This window comes from Mustela nivalis (genome assembly GCF_964662115.1).
Source record: "Mustela nivalis genome assembly, chromosome: 7".
NCBI lineage: Eukaryota > Metazoa > Chordata > Mammalia > Carnivora > Mustelidae > Mustela > Mustela nivalis.
This window is the reverse complement of record NC_139026.1, coordinates 125,952,872-125,970,220: the sequence shown is the minus strand read 5'-3', so window position 1 is coordinate 125,970,220 and position 17,349 is coordinate 125,952,872. Positions and strand designations below refer to the sequence as shown.

General features: G+C 42.6%; 1 protein-coding gene across 1 annotated transcript in view; it reads left to right on the top strand.

Annotated features, from left to right (window-relative positions):
- Positions 1–17,349, top strand: part of CUBN (cubilin) — a 260,304-nt gene that overhangs the window by 136,234 nt on the left and 106,721 nt on the right. The window contains exons 32-36 of the mRNA XM_082742010.1: positions 9,292–9,451; positions 11,208–11,321; positions 13,176–13,286; positions 14,650–14,778; positions 15,800–15,932. Of these exons, the coding sequence (XP_082598136.1) occupies positions 9,292–9,451; positions 11,208–11,321; positions 13,176–13,286; positions 14,650–14,778; positions 15,800–15,932 (647 nt within the window). The remainder of the gene's footprint in view (positions 1–9,291; positions 9,452–11,207; positions 11,322–13,175; positions 13,287–14,649; positions 14,779–15,799; positions 15,933–17,349) is intronic.

The following is a 17,349-nucleotide window of genomic DNA, read 5'->3' as shown; positions in this document are numbered from 1 at the left end:
TTTTTTTCACACGTTCTCCACTCCATCATCTCACTGAATTGTATCACCTCATAAATGTGCTATTTTAACACCTTCCAGAAGATGCACAAATGAGTTGACAAGGAAAAAAGTAGTAGAGCAGAAAATGAGAACAAGAGCATAGTCTTACACACAAATATGTGCGTATACATTCACGATCTGTTTGCCCGAAAAGCTCAACTCTGTTGCTCAGCCCAAACTTTGGGGGATTATAAAACATGCTGTGTGTTTTGCTTTTGAATTAAAATGGTTTCCTTTTACTCTAGCTTGTCATAAATTTTAACCCACACATTCAATTGGCTTATTTTCTCCCTGAGCGAAATGCAACTTTGTAAAGCCAGAAAATAGGAGAGGCAGTCGAAATGTTTTCCTACTCGCTTACTCTCCAGAATGATCTGAGGGAATAGATTCCAGTTTCTGGAAAGGAAAATGCAAACATTACGAGGAAGCTAATGTTCGTTTTCCCCCCTCAGTCATATGCTTCGGGCTGTGAGTGCTGACGATTTCTGGGAGGTGATCATGAGTCAGTCCTTCAGCCGGAGCGTGGATCAGATCGGCGGGCAGGGCAGGGGTCTTCGGGCTCAGTGCTGGGTGCTGCATGGAGATCAGACACTTGCTCTTCCTCTCTAAGCAAAGCGTCAGTGATTGCGTTATTTTACAGGATGGGGAACCTCGGCTTTCTTGTATCCCATGTTACATTTTATAAAGAGTGCACTGCAGTCGTGGTTTGTTAGGAACGCGAGTTAGAGGAGACACCCATTTAGGCAGGGAAGACTTCAGGCTGCTGTGGTGAGAGCTGATGAGGTGCCGCACCCAGAGGAGGCCCCGTGGAGGGAGTGGTGGGAGGGAGTAGGAGAGACCTTGGAGAGAGAATTGACAGAACATAAAGACCCCCTGGATTTGGGGGCTATGGCAGAAGTCTGGGGCAAAAAATGAGGGAGAAGGAGGCATTAGGGGAGGGAGGATGACTTTAGTCTGAGACACTGACACTCGAGGTTTGTGGCGCCATCCAAGCAGCGATGTCTGGAATGCCGTGGGATGGATAAGCCTAGAGCCTGGAGAGAGGTCTGCGGTACATTCGGAGATATTAGCCAACGAACAAATGTGTTGGAGCTCTTAAAGCAGAACCCGTATCTGTTTAACTACATTCCTGTGAGACAGCAAAAGGCCAGATTAAGTGGCATTAGCAGCCATCTGGCTTAGCTACTGCGGTACTGTCCGAGGAATAGCACATTTTCTTCTTGTCCTTGTATGGAATCGTTTATTTACATGTCTGACCGGTACACCCTTAAATATTTTAAATATATACGGTATTTAAAAGTTCTACGTGCTCCTCACATTAAATTTCTGAAATACAGAAAGGAAGAAAAAAGAAATCAATGCCACCTATAATATTGCTATATCAAGGACAGACTGTTACACATTTGGCTTATTTCCTACACAAACATACCAATCCAAACACACACATGTGTACTTACACACATGTAGACATAGATAGTTAAGGTACGACCACACATCATTTTGAATCCTACTTTTTTCACTTATCATTATTTAATATGTTTCTCCTTAAAAGTAATTTCTTTGGGCAGATAATCAATTATATGGACATACTAGAACTTATCTAACCACTAGCTTATTATTGATGACTTTGATTACTTCTTTTTTTATTATAATAATGCTATGAAGAACACATTTGTATGTAAATCTTATTCTACATATCCTATTTATTTCCTTGACATTAATTCTCTTTACCGAACACTCTGTTTTGAAATATGTTAAGTATATCGAAAAGTATAAACTATATAATGCATGTGAGTATACAATGAACAAAATCATTTCACTGTCCAGACTTGCGAAGTTGTAATATTTTGCCATATCTACTTCAAGTTCTTTTTTTTTTCCCCAAAGAAATGAATTACTCAGGAGACAGTGTAACCCCATGTGTAGCTCACACTGATACTATTCCCTATTCTTATCTTGAAGGATACCACAAATGAGAATTTGGGTTTATTATTCCTATGGCTATTTTTATACTTTTTCCATTTTTTATACTTTTTCCGTTTTTTAATACTTTGTCTATGCTGTAATGCAGACCTAATGCATTCTTTTGCCGCCATGCAATATTCTGTTTCATGAGTATACCATGAATCACATACCCATTCTGCCATTAGGATACATTCAAATTGCTTCTGATATTTGGCTGTTGCAACTCTTACAGCTACGGACATTCTTCTACAAATTTCTGAACGCAGTAATGCAAGAGTTTCCCTAGGGGAAACACGTTGAAGTCAAAGTGCTAGATTTTATTTACCTACATTGCCAAATTCTACTAAAAACATATGCATGAGAATTCCTGTAATGAATTGGAGAAACTCATCTTCACATTCATACCATATAATTTCCACTAAACTTTCCGTACATTGTCCTATTTGAGCTTTACAATGGTGAGGCAGGAAGGGGTTTTCTACTTCCATTTTGAAGAGATGAAATGATAACCAGAAGCTTCTAACGTGGCTTGGCAAGAAAACAAATACCAGAGGCTGACCCAGGTCTCAAGTCTAGGTGTCCAGACTCTAAGAACAGAATGCTTCCCTGCGTTCTGGCCGTAAGGTCTCTCTGCCACCCACATGTTCTGAATCTAAGAGCAGCGCGCTGTCCTCTGGGCCTTGTTTCGGTGGAAAATGTCACAGGGGCCAGAATCTATGCCTAGTTCAGCAAAGGTTATGCAACTGAAAGGACAGGAACAGTGTGGTCGGAGCTAACCATGGATATCAACACCCATTTTTTTAGAAAGATTTATTTATTTATTTTAGCGGGGGAGGGGCAGAGGGAGTCTGCGCTGAGCACAGAGCCTCATGCAAAGCTCTACCCCATGACCCTGAGATCATGACCTGGGGACCTTGGGAAGGAACCTAGATTTAAAAGCACTGCCTTTCCCGAACTTGGTTGGATGCTTTGTTACTCCCAACTCAACTGGTGCATTATAAATTCTTGAACAATTTGTGATAGTCTTACTTTCCAAAGAACTAAGACAGAAACAAAGAAAGAAGCGGGTAGGATTCCCCCATGAGTGTTTCTCATGTGCCAGTGACTCCTCCCTCCATTCCGGGGAGAACCAGCTCTTTAAAGGGAAGTGAAGATGTCACGCTGTCTTCATTTCTCCCCTTTGCACACACAGCTCAGCCCACTCAGTTAGTGTCTGCCCGTCATCACGCCCTGACCACTCATGAGACCTCCAATGACCTCCAAGTCACTAAGTTCATGAGTACTTTTTGCTCCTTTCGTAGAGTTTTCAGTAGTAGATCAGTCCAGGTGTGGAAAAGGAGACTCAGAGATTTAGGAAACCCATTATTCTCCATAACATTTTCTGGAATTTCTGCACAGAGAAGTAAGGAGAGAAGGGAGGCGGTCACCCTGATGGCCATCTCTTGCTTCCTATAGCCCTTTCCTTTCTTTCTCTCTCATATTAAGAGAATGTTGGAATTTATAATTTTTTCCCTTTATTTCTACAAGATACCAGAACCTGAGGTTCTTTTGTGTAGCAGACTTTGACTAAATATTTCAAGACTGGCAGGTGATTACTGCAAAGAACAGCCTCGCAGAGAAGTTCTAATATGACATTAGACATCCTTATCCTGAAGATTCCATTGTCCATTCCTTCCTCACGCCTTCATTTCACACCTCCTGCATTAGTTAACTCTTTGCTGCATAACAAAATTTCTCCAAGACCGAATGCCTTAAAACAACTGCACTGATACTTTCTGTGAGTTAGGAACGCCAGTGCTGCTCACCTGGCTCTCTCCTAGCTCACTCACAAGCTTGTCGGCAGGACTCAGTGGATTTGGTTCAGGGCAGACAGTGGGCTGGAGGCCTTGCTCAGCTCCTCGCAGGGCAGGCCTCTCTGCTGGGCGTCTCATGGCACAGCAGCTTACTCTAGAGAGGGCCAGCAAGCGAGAGAGCTGACAAGATGGAGTTACCTCTCATAACCTAATCGTGGAAGTGACATCCCATCTCTTTGACCCTTACTGGTTTATTAGAAGCAAGTCATTAGCCCACATTCGGGGACCGGGAGGCAATTACACAAGGACATGAATCACTTGCAGCCGGATCAGAATATACTCACTCTCATGCCTGCTCTGCGTTGTACATTCCGATCCACGAGAGAGAGGAGAGTGATTTCTTAACTCCCCACCTCCCACCCCTGCAGTCCCCACTGGGTAATATCCTTGGGTTATGAGTCCTGCCCGGGCTCCAACCTCATCCATTAGTGCTGGACAAACCCTCACACTCGGACCTCTTTTTGTTTGTGCTCCCATAGCTTCCTAGTTTTATTCATTTATTTTCTTTTTTTTTTTTTTAAGATTTTTTTTTTTTTTTTTTAATTTGACAGACAGAGATCACAAGTAGGCAGAGAGGCAGGAGAAAGCAGGCTCCCTGCTGAGCAGAGAGCCAGATGAGGGGCTCGATCCCAGGACCTTGAGATCATGACCTGAGCCGAAGGCAGAGGATTTAACCCACTGAGCCACCCAGACGCCCCGTTTTATTCATTTCTTAAACAACAATCTAGCTTTCTCCTTGCCTCACTTTCATAAGAGAGACTGATATCTCTCAAGTACTTCCTAGGAGCCAGGAAGCATTGTCAGTACTTTGTATCTTTGTACTCACTTAATTCTGATGGACAACATGAGTTATCTAGTCATGTCGGTCACACGTATTTCTATCATCAGTGTATCCGGGAAGGCAAAAGTTCCCTTTATTTTCTCAGATTGCCAGTGCTTCGGACTCTGACCCCGGACCTCTCTACATGGCACCTTAAAAGAATGCTAGTCTCACACCTGAATGGCTCCCCACCCCAGTGTCACCTATGCTGGAGTTGGTATACGTTACCTTTGAAAAAGGGTTGATATTCCCCAAATCTCCTTAAGATAGTAAAGTGTCAACTATTAAAATTCATAAATCTTCAGCTTGGTTCTATCTTCTGGGTGGAGCTTAGAGTATGGAGATTTCCCTATAGCAGCATCATGTCACGGGTCCTGTATACTCTGGGCTCTGGGGACAGATCTGATGTCCTCTGTCCACCTTCCATCTTCTGGGTTCCCTCGCTGTGCTGGTAAAAAGCTGGCCCCACTGGCGAGAAGGGCACCGGGGGCGTGTGGTGTGGCCCATGCCCTATGATTAGACCCTCCTCCACTGCCATTTGGGCCCAGAATGTAAAAAGCCTGCCCAGAAAGCAACCCCAATTGACCTCTTTCCCACTGTGAATAGCCTCTTTTATCCACTGTCATGCCTGCTATGCATGTATACATTCCGACCCATGGGAGAGCCGAGAGTGATTTCTTAACTCTGGGCTTTCCCTCATTCTTAGTCCTCTGTTCTTAGAGGCTCATATACTGTTCTATATGCAATTCCTTTACTCATCCATACATTAAACATTTATTTTCTGTTATGGGCCAGGTTCTACTCTTTTTTTTTTTTTTTAAGATTTTATTTATTTGACAGAGAGAGATCACAAGTAGGCAGAGAGGCAGGCAGAGAGAGAGAGAGAGGAGGAAGCAGGCTCCCTGATAAGCAGAGAGCCCGATGTGGGACTCTATCCCAGGACCCTGAGATCATGACTTGAGCCGAAGGCAGCGGCTTAACCCACTGAGCCACCCAGGCGCCCCAGGTTCTACTCTTTTAACAAGCCTCCTATTTTCATGTGATAAATATGTTTAGGGTTGGTTTTTTTTTTTTTTTTTTAAGATTTATTTATTCATTATTTTCAAGAGAGGAAGGGGGCCACCGCAGAGGGAGAGAGTATTCAAGCAGACTCCCCACTGAGCACAGAGCCCAACACATTTCTTACAATGACCCCGAGATCAAGACTGAGCCAAAATCAACAGTTAGTCACTTAACTGACTGTGCCACTCAGGTGCCCCAAGTTTAGGTGTTTTGAATGTGTGTGTTGGTATCTGGAATTTTGACAAAACTCTGGATACTTTGCAAAGACACTGATTAACTTCTCATAGGAATTACCACTTAACCAGATATGCCTTTGTTTTTAGAGCCTCTGCGATTATAACTTTTGGGGGTGGCGATCACTTTTTCTTTTGTGGATTCAGCTTCAAAATTTTACTATTGTCATGTAGAAAAGAGTTAATAGAAATGTACAGTTTTGGAGGGTTTTGTTTTTATATATTTCTCTGACTTTTACCATTGGAGCAACAGATTAGAAACCCAATTTTTAGGCCTAGAAATCTTTTAGCAGTAGACTTCAGTAAGAATTACATATCCATAAATTATGCGACTGTGTTATATATGTAGCCAGTAGTAATGTAATTTTCTAGTTCTGCCTTGGGAACTAAATGGAAATAATTGCATATTGATAATTTTCATGACTTCAGAATTTTAAATAAATGGGAGCAAGGTTTCTCATATTTTCTCCCTTGTAGTTTTTTTTTTTATAATTTTGTTAATTAAAACTTAAATTTATTTGATATTACAAGTGTTAGGAACAGTCTCAAATAAAAGAATTGCTATTCTAAACTGTCTAAAAACCCAATTCTTTCTTTGAAAATCTGAGGTCTTGTACATTCATTAAGTGGCAATTTAGTATCTCTAACTGAATAACTAGCACAAGCATTTTAAAGAGAAGTGACACAATATAGCACAGAATTTGGGTAGAGAAGAAACAAGTTCCCGACTTTATTCCTCACTATCTGTATGATCTTGGATGAGTGACTAACGTATATTGGATGAGACAACACTTTAATAGCTAGCACACTTGTTATGTCTCACTTTCTTCATTAAAAAAAAAAAAAAATCACATGGTGTTGAGAATGAGGTTAGGATGTTTGTGATGATGCATATATTGATGCTAATCAAATGTAGGGTATCGCTGGTATATAATTTTGACTGAGGGACATTTGGAAACCTTCTGCCTCACATTTGTTTCCTGAAAAGTAATGCCCCAGGCAAATGGAGTACAGCCAAAGCCCTTTGATTCCAGAGCTGGGCTTGGGGCTGGGGGGGGGGGGGAAGCTGGGGAAACATGGAGACCCCCTGGAAGATGGACCTGTCGAAGAATCCCGAAGGAAGTGTCTCCTTCATATGACCCTCTGAACCTTCTAGCCTTGCATTTCTCTCTGACCGTTTGGCTTTAAGAGGATTTCAGCCATTTATGATCTCCCATCCGAGTACTAACCAGGCCTGACCCTGCTTAGCTTCCAAGATCAGAGGAGATCGGGCGCGTTCAGGGTTGTATGGCCGTAGACGGATTGCAGCCATTTAGAAAAGGAAGGAACAATAAGTACTTGCTCACTAGGCCTCTGAATTTGGGGAGTAAAGGAGGCTAGAAGAGCCTTGCTTTTGTGAGCATATGGACGTGTAAAAATCCTCAGGGTGTGTGTCGTTTCTGTTAGTGGTGCTTTTTTGGTGGCGGAGTCTATAAACCTCAGAGAACCCCAGTGTCCCACTCAAGTATAAGACATGCTGTACTCAACAAACACATCACCACGAGAGACACAAATCGATTTATTCAGGTTGTCCTGAGGTCAAGACCTGAGCTGAGATCAAGAGTCAGACACTTAACCAACTGAGCTACCCACGTGTCCCTGAGTTTTGAATCAATTTTTAAATTTGAATAAAAATCAGTTTTAAAGTTTTATTTATTGGTTTAAACTGTGAACGTTCAATAAAACAGAGATGAAGAAAAAGGAGAAAAGTAATGTTTCAAAACCATATTTATTTAGAATTCATTATTGTAACAGTTTTAAACCCTCAGTAGACAGTGAAACATCTTACTGATGTTCAGTTCATGTGCTTACATGAACTACCCTGAGCATTGCCTTTCGATCATACATATGTGCTAAAGAGAACACTGATTATAATCATCACTAGATATTTTAAAGTAATTTATGTGAAACATCCTCGTATCAAATCCCTGAATGAGATTTCTGTTTATTCCCAAGACTTTCTTATGAAATATAGATGACAATTTATCTCGAGTGAAACAACCACGTCCTAACTCCATATTTTAATTCCACTCTGGTGGTTACCAGCTGATCCATCTACCCGCTTAACTGATACCTTGCAGTAGACAATATGAAAGTTTCGGTTCTGGACTTTAGGATCTAGCTGTCTGGTTCAACATGACCTGCTCCCTCTTAAGAACTGTGTAGGTCGGCCACACAATTTGCTCTTTATGTAGCAGTTGTCTTCATCTTAAAAATGGAAGGGATTTGGGGAGGAGAAAATAGGATCGTGTCTATGAAGGGCTGAACCAGTTTCTGGCAAATAGCCATTAACGAATGAATGGTTGACATTATTGTTATCATCCAAAGAAAAGGAATTCACTCCCCATATTTACGCATAAGAGTGTCAGAAACTTCCCAGCACACAAACCAAGCTCTGAGGACATCAGCAAGCTTCAATTTCACAAACCAGTACAGGGATTTGGGTACCTGTAATGTCAACTCTGTTCCATGAACACCTGTGAAGGGTCAGCTAAGTCCCAACGTAGCACTGGGCAGACATAGAGCTGAATACTTTTTTAAATTATTATTTAGATAATTTTCTAAGTTAGGCTTGCATCACTGTATCATTTGAAAGAATTCTGTCATTCCTCTTCCCTCTTGACCACCACTCTCTGGAAAGCAAAACGTTCCAGCAAATGTTGGGTTACTGAAAACAAATGGTTCCTCCCCCTTATTTCTCATCTGTGTGTTCCTATATTCATTCTTGCATCAAATATTTCATGTTGTGGGCACAGCCCTTGATGGGAGTCAGTGGGGTCAGGGGATGAAGGAGGGCTGGGAAAGTGAGGGCATTTATAAAAATAGCAAGGGATGGGGGCCCCTGGGTGGCTCAGTCAGTTAAGCACCCAACTTTGGTGATCTCAGAGTCCTGAGATGGAGATGTGCTCCGTGGGGAGCCTGCTTGAAGATTCTCTCCCTCTACCCACCCCGCCCCCGCTCATTCACAGGCACATACTCTCTCTCTCTCTCAAAACATAAATAAATAAAATCTTAAGTAAATAAACAAATAAATGAAAATATGCAGGGGTGTAGTGGTGACTCCAGCTCAGGAAATTCCACTGGAATCCATATAGGTTCCCTGGACCTGACCCATGATTCACGTACTCTCCTGGTCCGTGAGGAGACAGTGCATGAAGATCCAGTGTGTGTGTTGTTTCCCCCTAGCTCACCCATGTACAGATAGCCCATGGAATATGGGTCTCAGAGATATAAATCTGCAGTTCTGAATCACTATTTTCCCTGTTGTCTGTCTTTGTAGGCCTATGATGGTATAAGCGCCATGACTACCCGCCTTGCCCGTGTGTGCGGAAGACAGCAGCTGACTAGCCCCATCACCTCTTCAGGAAACAGCCTCTTTCTGCGATTTCAGTCTGGCCCTTCCAGACAGAGCAGGGGCTTCCGAGCCCACTTCAGGCAAGGCAAGTGCCTTGTGTATCTGTGTGTCTCCTTGCGGTCCCGGCCATCTGGTCTGGGGTGTCCTTCTGGGTGCCACAGTGAACTGAGGCCAGGCCTCAGAAATTGGTCCCAGCTTTCTACTTGACAAGCTACAATTTAGACAGAACAAAAGAACTATTATTTGCAATTATTCCAACTGTTCATCCTTTATATTTACTCTTGCCTAACAGATGATGCTAACTTCCTTTGTGTCTGTGTATCTCTCAAGCAAACTTTCAGAATAATACTTCAAAGTATTTTTTATAATACTAGAGCCGCTGTAAAACAAGTGTCCAGATTCATTCAGGAGCAGATAAACTATGCCGCATTTATCCAACATTTTATGCTCGGAGGAGATACTCCATCATAAAGATCAAGACTTGCTTGTAGTGTAGAGTCAGATTCTATCCCTTGAGGTTGAGGTGCCCTCAGTCTGAACCCTGCCCTCGTCCACCTGAGGAACCAATGTTGTTTTCCATTGGTTTCAATCTTAAATCACTGCCTCTCAGCTCGTCCTTTTCACCCATCCACCTTTTCACCCATTGCCTTTCGTCTGGCTGTTCTTGGAGAAGGACCCTTCATCCCACTGTCAGAGATGAACCCAGAGTGGGAGGGATTGTTAGTCTGCCTCAGTGTGCCTCTTGAGTTTTACTCAGCTGGCCCCTGGCATTTCAGATAAGTTGGTTCATTTTGTCACTTAGTCTGTTTGGGGCTTGCTTGTATCCTATAGCAAAGAGTCCTGCCTAGGGATGGTTTCTGGATCGAGGTGTCCCAGAGATTCATTGTAGACTTTGGAGCAAGACAGCATGCATAAATTAATCACTCCCTGAAGTAAAGAATAGTTTTGGAACACATTTCCTTTTTTCATTTAATTAATTACTTATGGTTTGCTTCATAGTAAACAATGTCCCCAGTAGGCCACCCCTGGATTATTATAAATCTTCCTCCAACTCACCCACCCTTTCCCCATCTTCCTCCAAAGTCAGCTCACAAAAGCCCCCCTGTGATTATGCCCTTGAGCGCTCCATTGGTCTGTCCTGCCTCCGCACTGCCTAGGGAAAAGGCCCAGTTCCTTTAGATGTAACCTTAGGGCCCTGGAACCTGCCCCAGTCTTTTTTCCAACATCACTTCTAACAGCCCTCAAGAGCGCCACCCCTCAGCCAAGTCTGTGTAGTCGCAGGCCTGACTCTTCTGTGGCTTAGCTCAGGTCACTGGCTCTCTGGACTAGTTTTCCCCAGCCCTAATTCCTCTCTCCTACCGGGTCATCCGTGAGACACCCCTTATTCTCTTCAACTGGCCAAAGACCCTCCTTTCTGCACTGCTGCAAAGCTTTGTGCTTCTCAGATAACTCATAGGCATCCTTATGCAGTCTTGTTCAATTGACTATTTATTTTCCTTAAAAAAAAGAAAAAAAGTTGCTCATCAAGAGGTTGTCCCTATATATGTAATTTATGAGTGGGCAAAGTAAGTGAACCAATAATAGAGCTTTGTTGGAAAGATTCAAGCAATTCATAGCCATTTAATCTTGTTCTCTGCCACTCCCCACTTCCTGCAATTGAAGAATATTGTTATAAACATACAGTGCATTTCTACTTTCACGTGGTCTATGTGCAGAGTACGTCCTTGGTGTGCATTTCAGAAATGGGAGAAAACCATTTGTGTGTTTCCTCATCAAATCATTGTTTTGTACAGTCTGTAGAAATCAAAAGTACCTGATGTGTGTGTTTGTGCATTTCTCAGCCTGTGGAAGCTACATCCTCACCAGCTCCTCTGATACCATATCCTCTCCATTGTTCCCCGCCAAGTATCCAAACAATCAGAACTGCAGCTGGATAATTCAAGCTCAGCCTCCGTGTAAGTAACAAAAATAAAAAAGAAAAGGGATCCGGGATGGATGGTGTCTGTGGGAAAGTCCGTCTCTGACTAATGTTCTTATCTCCTCCATGGTAACAATTGGTGGCTTTCCTCTTCTTTTTACGGAAGTTCCCATTCCTGATGTGCGTGAGAACAAGCATTTCCTAATCGGATCGCAAAGTAATTTTTACTGTCTATTCTTAATTAAAACAAAGTTGGGGTTCAAGTCCTAACAAAGTGGGGGAGGAAACATCCCCTATGCCCTTGCTGTATGGACAGGCATGAGAAATTGGGGGTAAGCAGAAATAATGGATAAATTGTTTTTGACCTCTGTGACTTCAGTGTAGTAGACACTCCGAGTCAGTTGTAAAATGGCCAAATGAATACTAAGAACCACAGACTGAAAAATTGATAACTCAGAGTTTGGGAATGCATCGCCATGAACATACTGAACTTCCGTCAAAGTGGAAGCTCATTGTAAAACCTGGTCTCTGGTGTATGCAGGTATAAAAAAAAAATTCTAGTACGGGCCTGGAAGAAACATTTCATAAGTGCTTACATTATTTTCTTCTAAAAAGTTATAGAATCTTATTTTTTGGCCCGGTAATAACCTGGTAGAAAGTGTTACTGTCCACACTTTCAAGACAGGGAAAATGAGGGGGCCCCAAAGGACTTGCCCAGAGGGTGACCCTGAGGTCTCATGAATCCTGTTTCAGAGAAGGCCTGCCTTTCCTTGAGTTGTTCAGGAAATATTTATGATTTCAGACATCATGTAGGAAAGGCATTCCTTTGCTCTCTAATTACAGTGACCTTTGTGACAATAAGCAAATCACTTAAGCTAATGAGACCCCATTAGCTCATCTAAAAAATGAAGAATTTGACAGAAATATTCTCTACCAGTCCTTCTGGGGATGTTAAGAGTTAACAAAAGAATGTCTTTATTGACATGCATATGATCTGGGGGTTGGTGAAGTAATCCTTAGCCTAAGAAAGTTGCCAGAAACTAAGCCTTCAATAAAGAAGTCCCCCACCTTTGCATGTAAGGATAATTTCTAATGAGTTGTAAAGCATTGAGATGAAAGATCTCACTGGTTCAAAGACATTATTAATAGGGAACGATCCTATTCGGAAGATTAGGGATCCTGGAAGAATAGCAAAAGAAAAACCGCACCCAGGCACTTACCACTCTGCAAGGAATCCAAAGCTTTCTTTATAAATGACTCCAAACCTCTAGGGCCCCTGGCTTTGGCCTTCACGTGAAATGAAGAGATCCAGGCCCTGCATGCCTGGGCGTTCGGAGGGCCTCATTTACAAGTCAGCAAACGAATCTACTGAGAAAAAAAACGCTTCCTAGAAGAACCCAGCAATGTCTGATTTTAGAAAGGTGTTAAGACCACCTATTCCACCAAGACACTCCCCGTGATCTCTGTGGAAGCAACATCCCCAAGGGCCCTTTTATTTACCACTATCAGCATTTCAGACTCTACAGGCATTTTCAAAAAACTTGACTCTTCCGGGACGCCTGGGTGGCTCAGTTGGTTAAGCAGCTGCCTTCGGCTCAGGTCATGATCCCAGCGTCCTGGGATCGAGTCCCACATTGGGCTCCTTGCTCCGCAGGGAGCCTGCTTCTCCCTCTGCCTCTGCCTTCCACTCTGTCTGCCTGTGCTTGCTCTTGCTCGCTCTCTCTCTGACAAATAAATAAATAAAATCTTAAAAAAAAAAACAAACTTGACTCTTCAGAGGAACCAAAGGCAACAATGCTTCCCTGCCGGAGAACCCGCACCGTGAATGATTTGAGGTAAAATCTCTCTTCCTGGAGGTTTTGTTTACTAGTCTCCTCTCCTTTTCCTACAGTCAACCACATTACACTCTCCTTTGACCACTTTCAACTTGAAAGCAGCACAACGTGTTCACAAGACTTTATAGAAATTTTGGACGGCGATCACGATGACGCACCCCTCCGAGGTATGCGGTGCTCGCTCCTTGGCATCTGTGGCCCTGGCTGGGTTTCATTTGTAGACTGACATGTGCGTAGGCTGTCGTTCAAGGTTAGAGCGTGTCCAGTAGATACCCAGGGCCGTATAAGCCAAGTAAAAATAATCAGAGGGTAGGAAAGCAGGATTTAATGTGGGGTTCGGGAAACACAGCTTGTCCATCTTCAAGGACATGAATGGTTTATGTATTTGTCTTTTAATTTAAAAGTTTAAGCTGCTTCAGATAGCAGTGAAACGCCCTCCATTCTGGCATTCAGTAACCTTCTGTGAGAAATTTCTTTTACTATATGACCAGTTTTTATATTCAGATTGAGTGTTTCTTCTGGTTTTGTCCTCAGTAGAAGCAATAGAGGACTCAGTGAATGAATTCATGTGTGAATGAATGAATGGATGGATGAAGCAATAAATAAACAAAACAAAAAATAAAGCAGCAAGTCCATGCACTGGAATTCTGATCGTGGGGCCTGCCTGTAAAATTAAAGATCGCCGCTATCTAGTTTCTGAAATACCTTTAAGTAAAACGCTCTCAGGTTATTTAGACTTCCTTATCAGTGATTCATATTTGAACTTCCTCATACAAGTTTCTTATCCTGCACAAGCTCCACCAGAGGAGGGACTTTTGTTTTACTCTTTGCTTTATTCCCAAAGCCCAGAACGGTGCCTGAGACAATAATGGGCACTTGAATACTTTCTGGTCCATGCACTTCTGGTTGTATGGCTTGACATACTTATCTGTGAGCACTTGACCAAGGATGAGGGTTTATTATTTAACAAACACTTCCTTAGGCACTTAACCTGTGCTGGGTGCTAGTCCAAGAACTTTATAAATAGTAACCCCATTAACCCTCAGACCCTTATGGTAGAGGTTTTGTTATTATTGATAGTCTCTTTTCTCAGTGGGGGAAACTGAGGCACAGAGAACTTAGGTGACTTGTTCCAGGTCCTGCAGCCAGCAAATGGCTGAGCTAGGAGTTGAACCCCTGTATTCTAGCTCCAGCATCCACACTTTTGGGGGGGGGGCGCTATAATACTCTGCTTTAAGCGGTAGTACATTTCTTTGTGTGGGACCTACTGTGCTGGAGACTTGAGCAATAGTTGCCTTCGGAGCCTGGTATCTACATTTTTCTTATCTCCCTCAAATGCTCTTTATCATGTTTATAAATCATCTCTCCTATGCTTGTATTTATAGTATAATTCTCAGGCATTGTCTTAAACACCCACCCTGATTTAAATTCTTGGAATAGTGATTTCTTCTTGCTTTGTTCTCTCGTGGGTATAAGAAATAACAGCCTGTGCCATGTCATGTCCGTTCTCCTTGTCGTGATCTCATTTAGGCCGCTACTGTGGCACGTCCATGCCCCATCCCATCACCTCCTTCAGCCGCGCTCTGACACTGAGGTTTGTCTCTGACTCTACACTGAACGCCGAAGGTTTCCATGCTACGTACGCTGCGTCCTCATCAGGTGAGAGCAGGTAGCAGATGGCGCCACCAGGTTAAGGGAAACATGGTAGACATCCTTGGTTTGTTGTTTGGGACTGTTACACCTTCAGAATTGGGAACTCGTCTCCTGAAATCAACTCCGTGACTAACTTTAGTGTCTTCCAATTTAGATTCACCTCCTCATTGTGAATTCTAACAGTAGTAAACTCTGTACCTCATCTTCCTTTTCCCTTCATCCACTGACGGAGGCTTGGGGTATGTCCACACCTTGGCCGTTGGTGACTCGTGCTGCTAGTAGTTGAGCTCTGGAAGGAGCGAGCATTGGCTCAGATGATCATGGAATGAAGGGTGGTCTCTTTGATGATGTGTCTGTGTAGGCAGCCCCTGACCAACAGTGTCCATTGACATCTCTTATGAATGGACAGTTGATACTCTCCTACCTCCCTGGCCTCCCACCTCCCTTGGCTGGGCTCAGGCAAGTCTCGGTGTTGTCACGGATGGCAGGATGGATAGTGATGGTGGCATGTAGGCAGGAGGGGAAAGAGGAACCCCCCAGTTCTGGCTCTGCCAGCCAGGGGTGTGCTCCTGGTCCACTGCTGGCTTCCTTGTTATTAGCAGTTAAAAGCACAGGACATCTAGAAGATTTGTGTGTGCATTTCAACGTTCACTTGAGAGGGAAAAGCTGGAATACTGCCTTCTGCTTGAGGCCAGCACTGAAAATGATCCTGGGGAGAAATACTGAATGGTTGTGGGATTAAAATATGCATTTTATTACATGGAGTTATAGTTCATGGCGAGAAAAGGCTTTTAGAAGAGAAACTACAGAGGTTCCTTCTGATCCTGTGGCTTACAGTTTTCAGTCTTCAGAATCTTTTCCTGATGATATATGACAGGGCTTTTTTTTTTTTTTTCCTTAATTGGAAAAGGAAATAGGATACCCTTGATGCTGCTAACAGCTCCAATTGTGTTCTTTCTCCTTCATCTTACGGTATCTTGCATTTGATCTTTGCTCTGGCACTCACTTTGTCTCTCTTTTCTTCCAGCTTGTGGTGGAACCTTCCACATGGCTGAAGGCATCTTCAACAGCCCTGGCTACCCGGAAGTTTATCCCTCTAATGTGGAATGTGTCTGGAACATTGTCAGTTCCCCTGGCAACCGGCTCCAGCTGTCTTTTATGTAAATCCTTTTTTTTTTTTTTTTAATGGTGTATTGTTTCAGTGTGAATGAGTCTGCAGGAAGGAAGCATGGTTACTAATAGAACGGACAGCTAACAGCATGTGTGTCCAAGCAACTGTTAGAGAACATGGTGGGAACTTTAGGAAATCTGTTTCCAGATTTCCTCTGTTTAGTCATAGTTTGGGTTATAAATGGCATTAAAATTCTCTTGAGAATGGTTCTAGAGCCCTGCCTAACATTATGAGAAAGATATGCCTATGCTACTGGTACATTAACTTGTGGCATGTTTATTTTCAGAGAACAGGAATTGTGTCTTTTTTTGTATTATACACATTTAGAGTCTTCCAGAGAAATACTAACATTCTTTCTTCCAGCAAATATCCCCATGATAATGAAGCCTTCCTCCTCCCCCCACCCCTATACCATATCCCTAACCCCAATCCACCTTACTGTCTGCTTTACTTGCATAACAATGATTTTGGAAGTTTTTAGGAGCTTAATGGTTGGTTTGTAAAATCACTGGTCTGTTCCTAATTGAACTGTAAGACTTTTTGAATATGGTCTCTGGATATGGAAGCAATAGTAGAAACCTGACACGTTCAGAGTGGTCTAGAATAAATATTAACAACAATAATGTGTTTTTTGAAAGGTAGGTAGTGAAAAGCACTTGGTAAATGATATGAGCTTTTCTGATCAATCAGCGGAGAGGTTGCCTGTGACATGCTGTACTGGTAGGAGACACTTAACAAATATGGAGTGAAATGATTTTGGTATTTAAGTTGTCATTTTAAGATAAAAGTTACTTATTATAGCAAATCACATATTGTTGGGCTTCATTTTGGATTCCAATTCCATTTTTGAAGGAATAGAATAAATAACTTATAACAATTGAGAGAAGAGGAATATTTTGAGGACACTGGCTCGTTTGTTCAAAAAAAGGTCTTGCTCCTTCTCCTAGACATGCCATTCTGTGCATCAAGAAAGGATTTTATTTTTATTTATTTACCTAGGAAAGGATTTTACAAATGAAAGAATAGCCCCATTCGTGGACCACGTTCAAACATGTGAAGTTGACTTCTTTCAGTTTATCAATCAGACGGTGCCTCTTCAGGGTACAAGTGGTATTGTGTGAACACAAAGACACCCTCTGAGTGCCTGAGAGGCAAGGAGAGGTTAAGCTGCCACATGGGAAAAGTTTCTGTTTGCCCTTGTCTTTACTAAAAGCTCAAAGTTCTATATGGGAAGAAATCTGTGCATGTAAGTTTTACCTGATATAAATGTCTTCCTTTATCCAACCAATATTTTTACTCACACAGTCAGCACGTTGGTGCCGACAGACTGACAGACTACGTGTGTTCGCATTTTCGGCATGTGACACTCCCAGGCCAGATGCTTTATATATAAAGATGACTAAAAC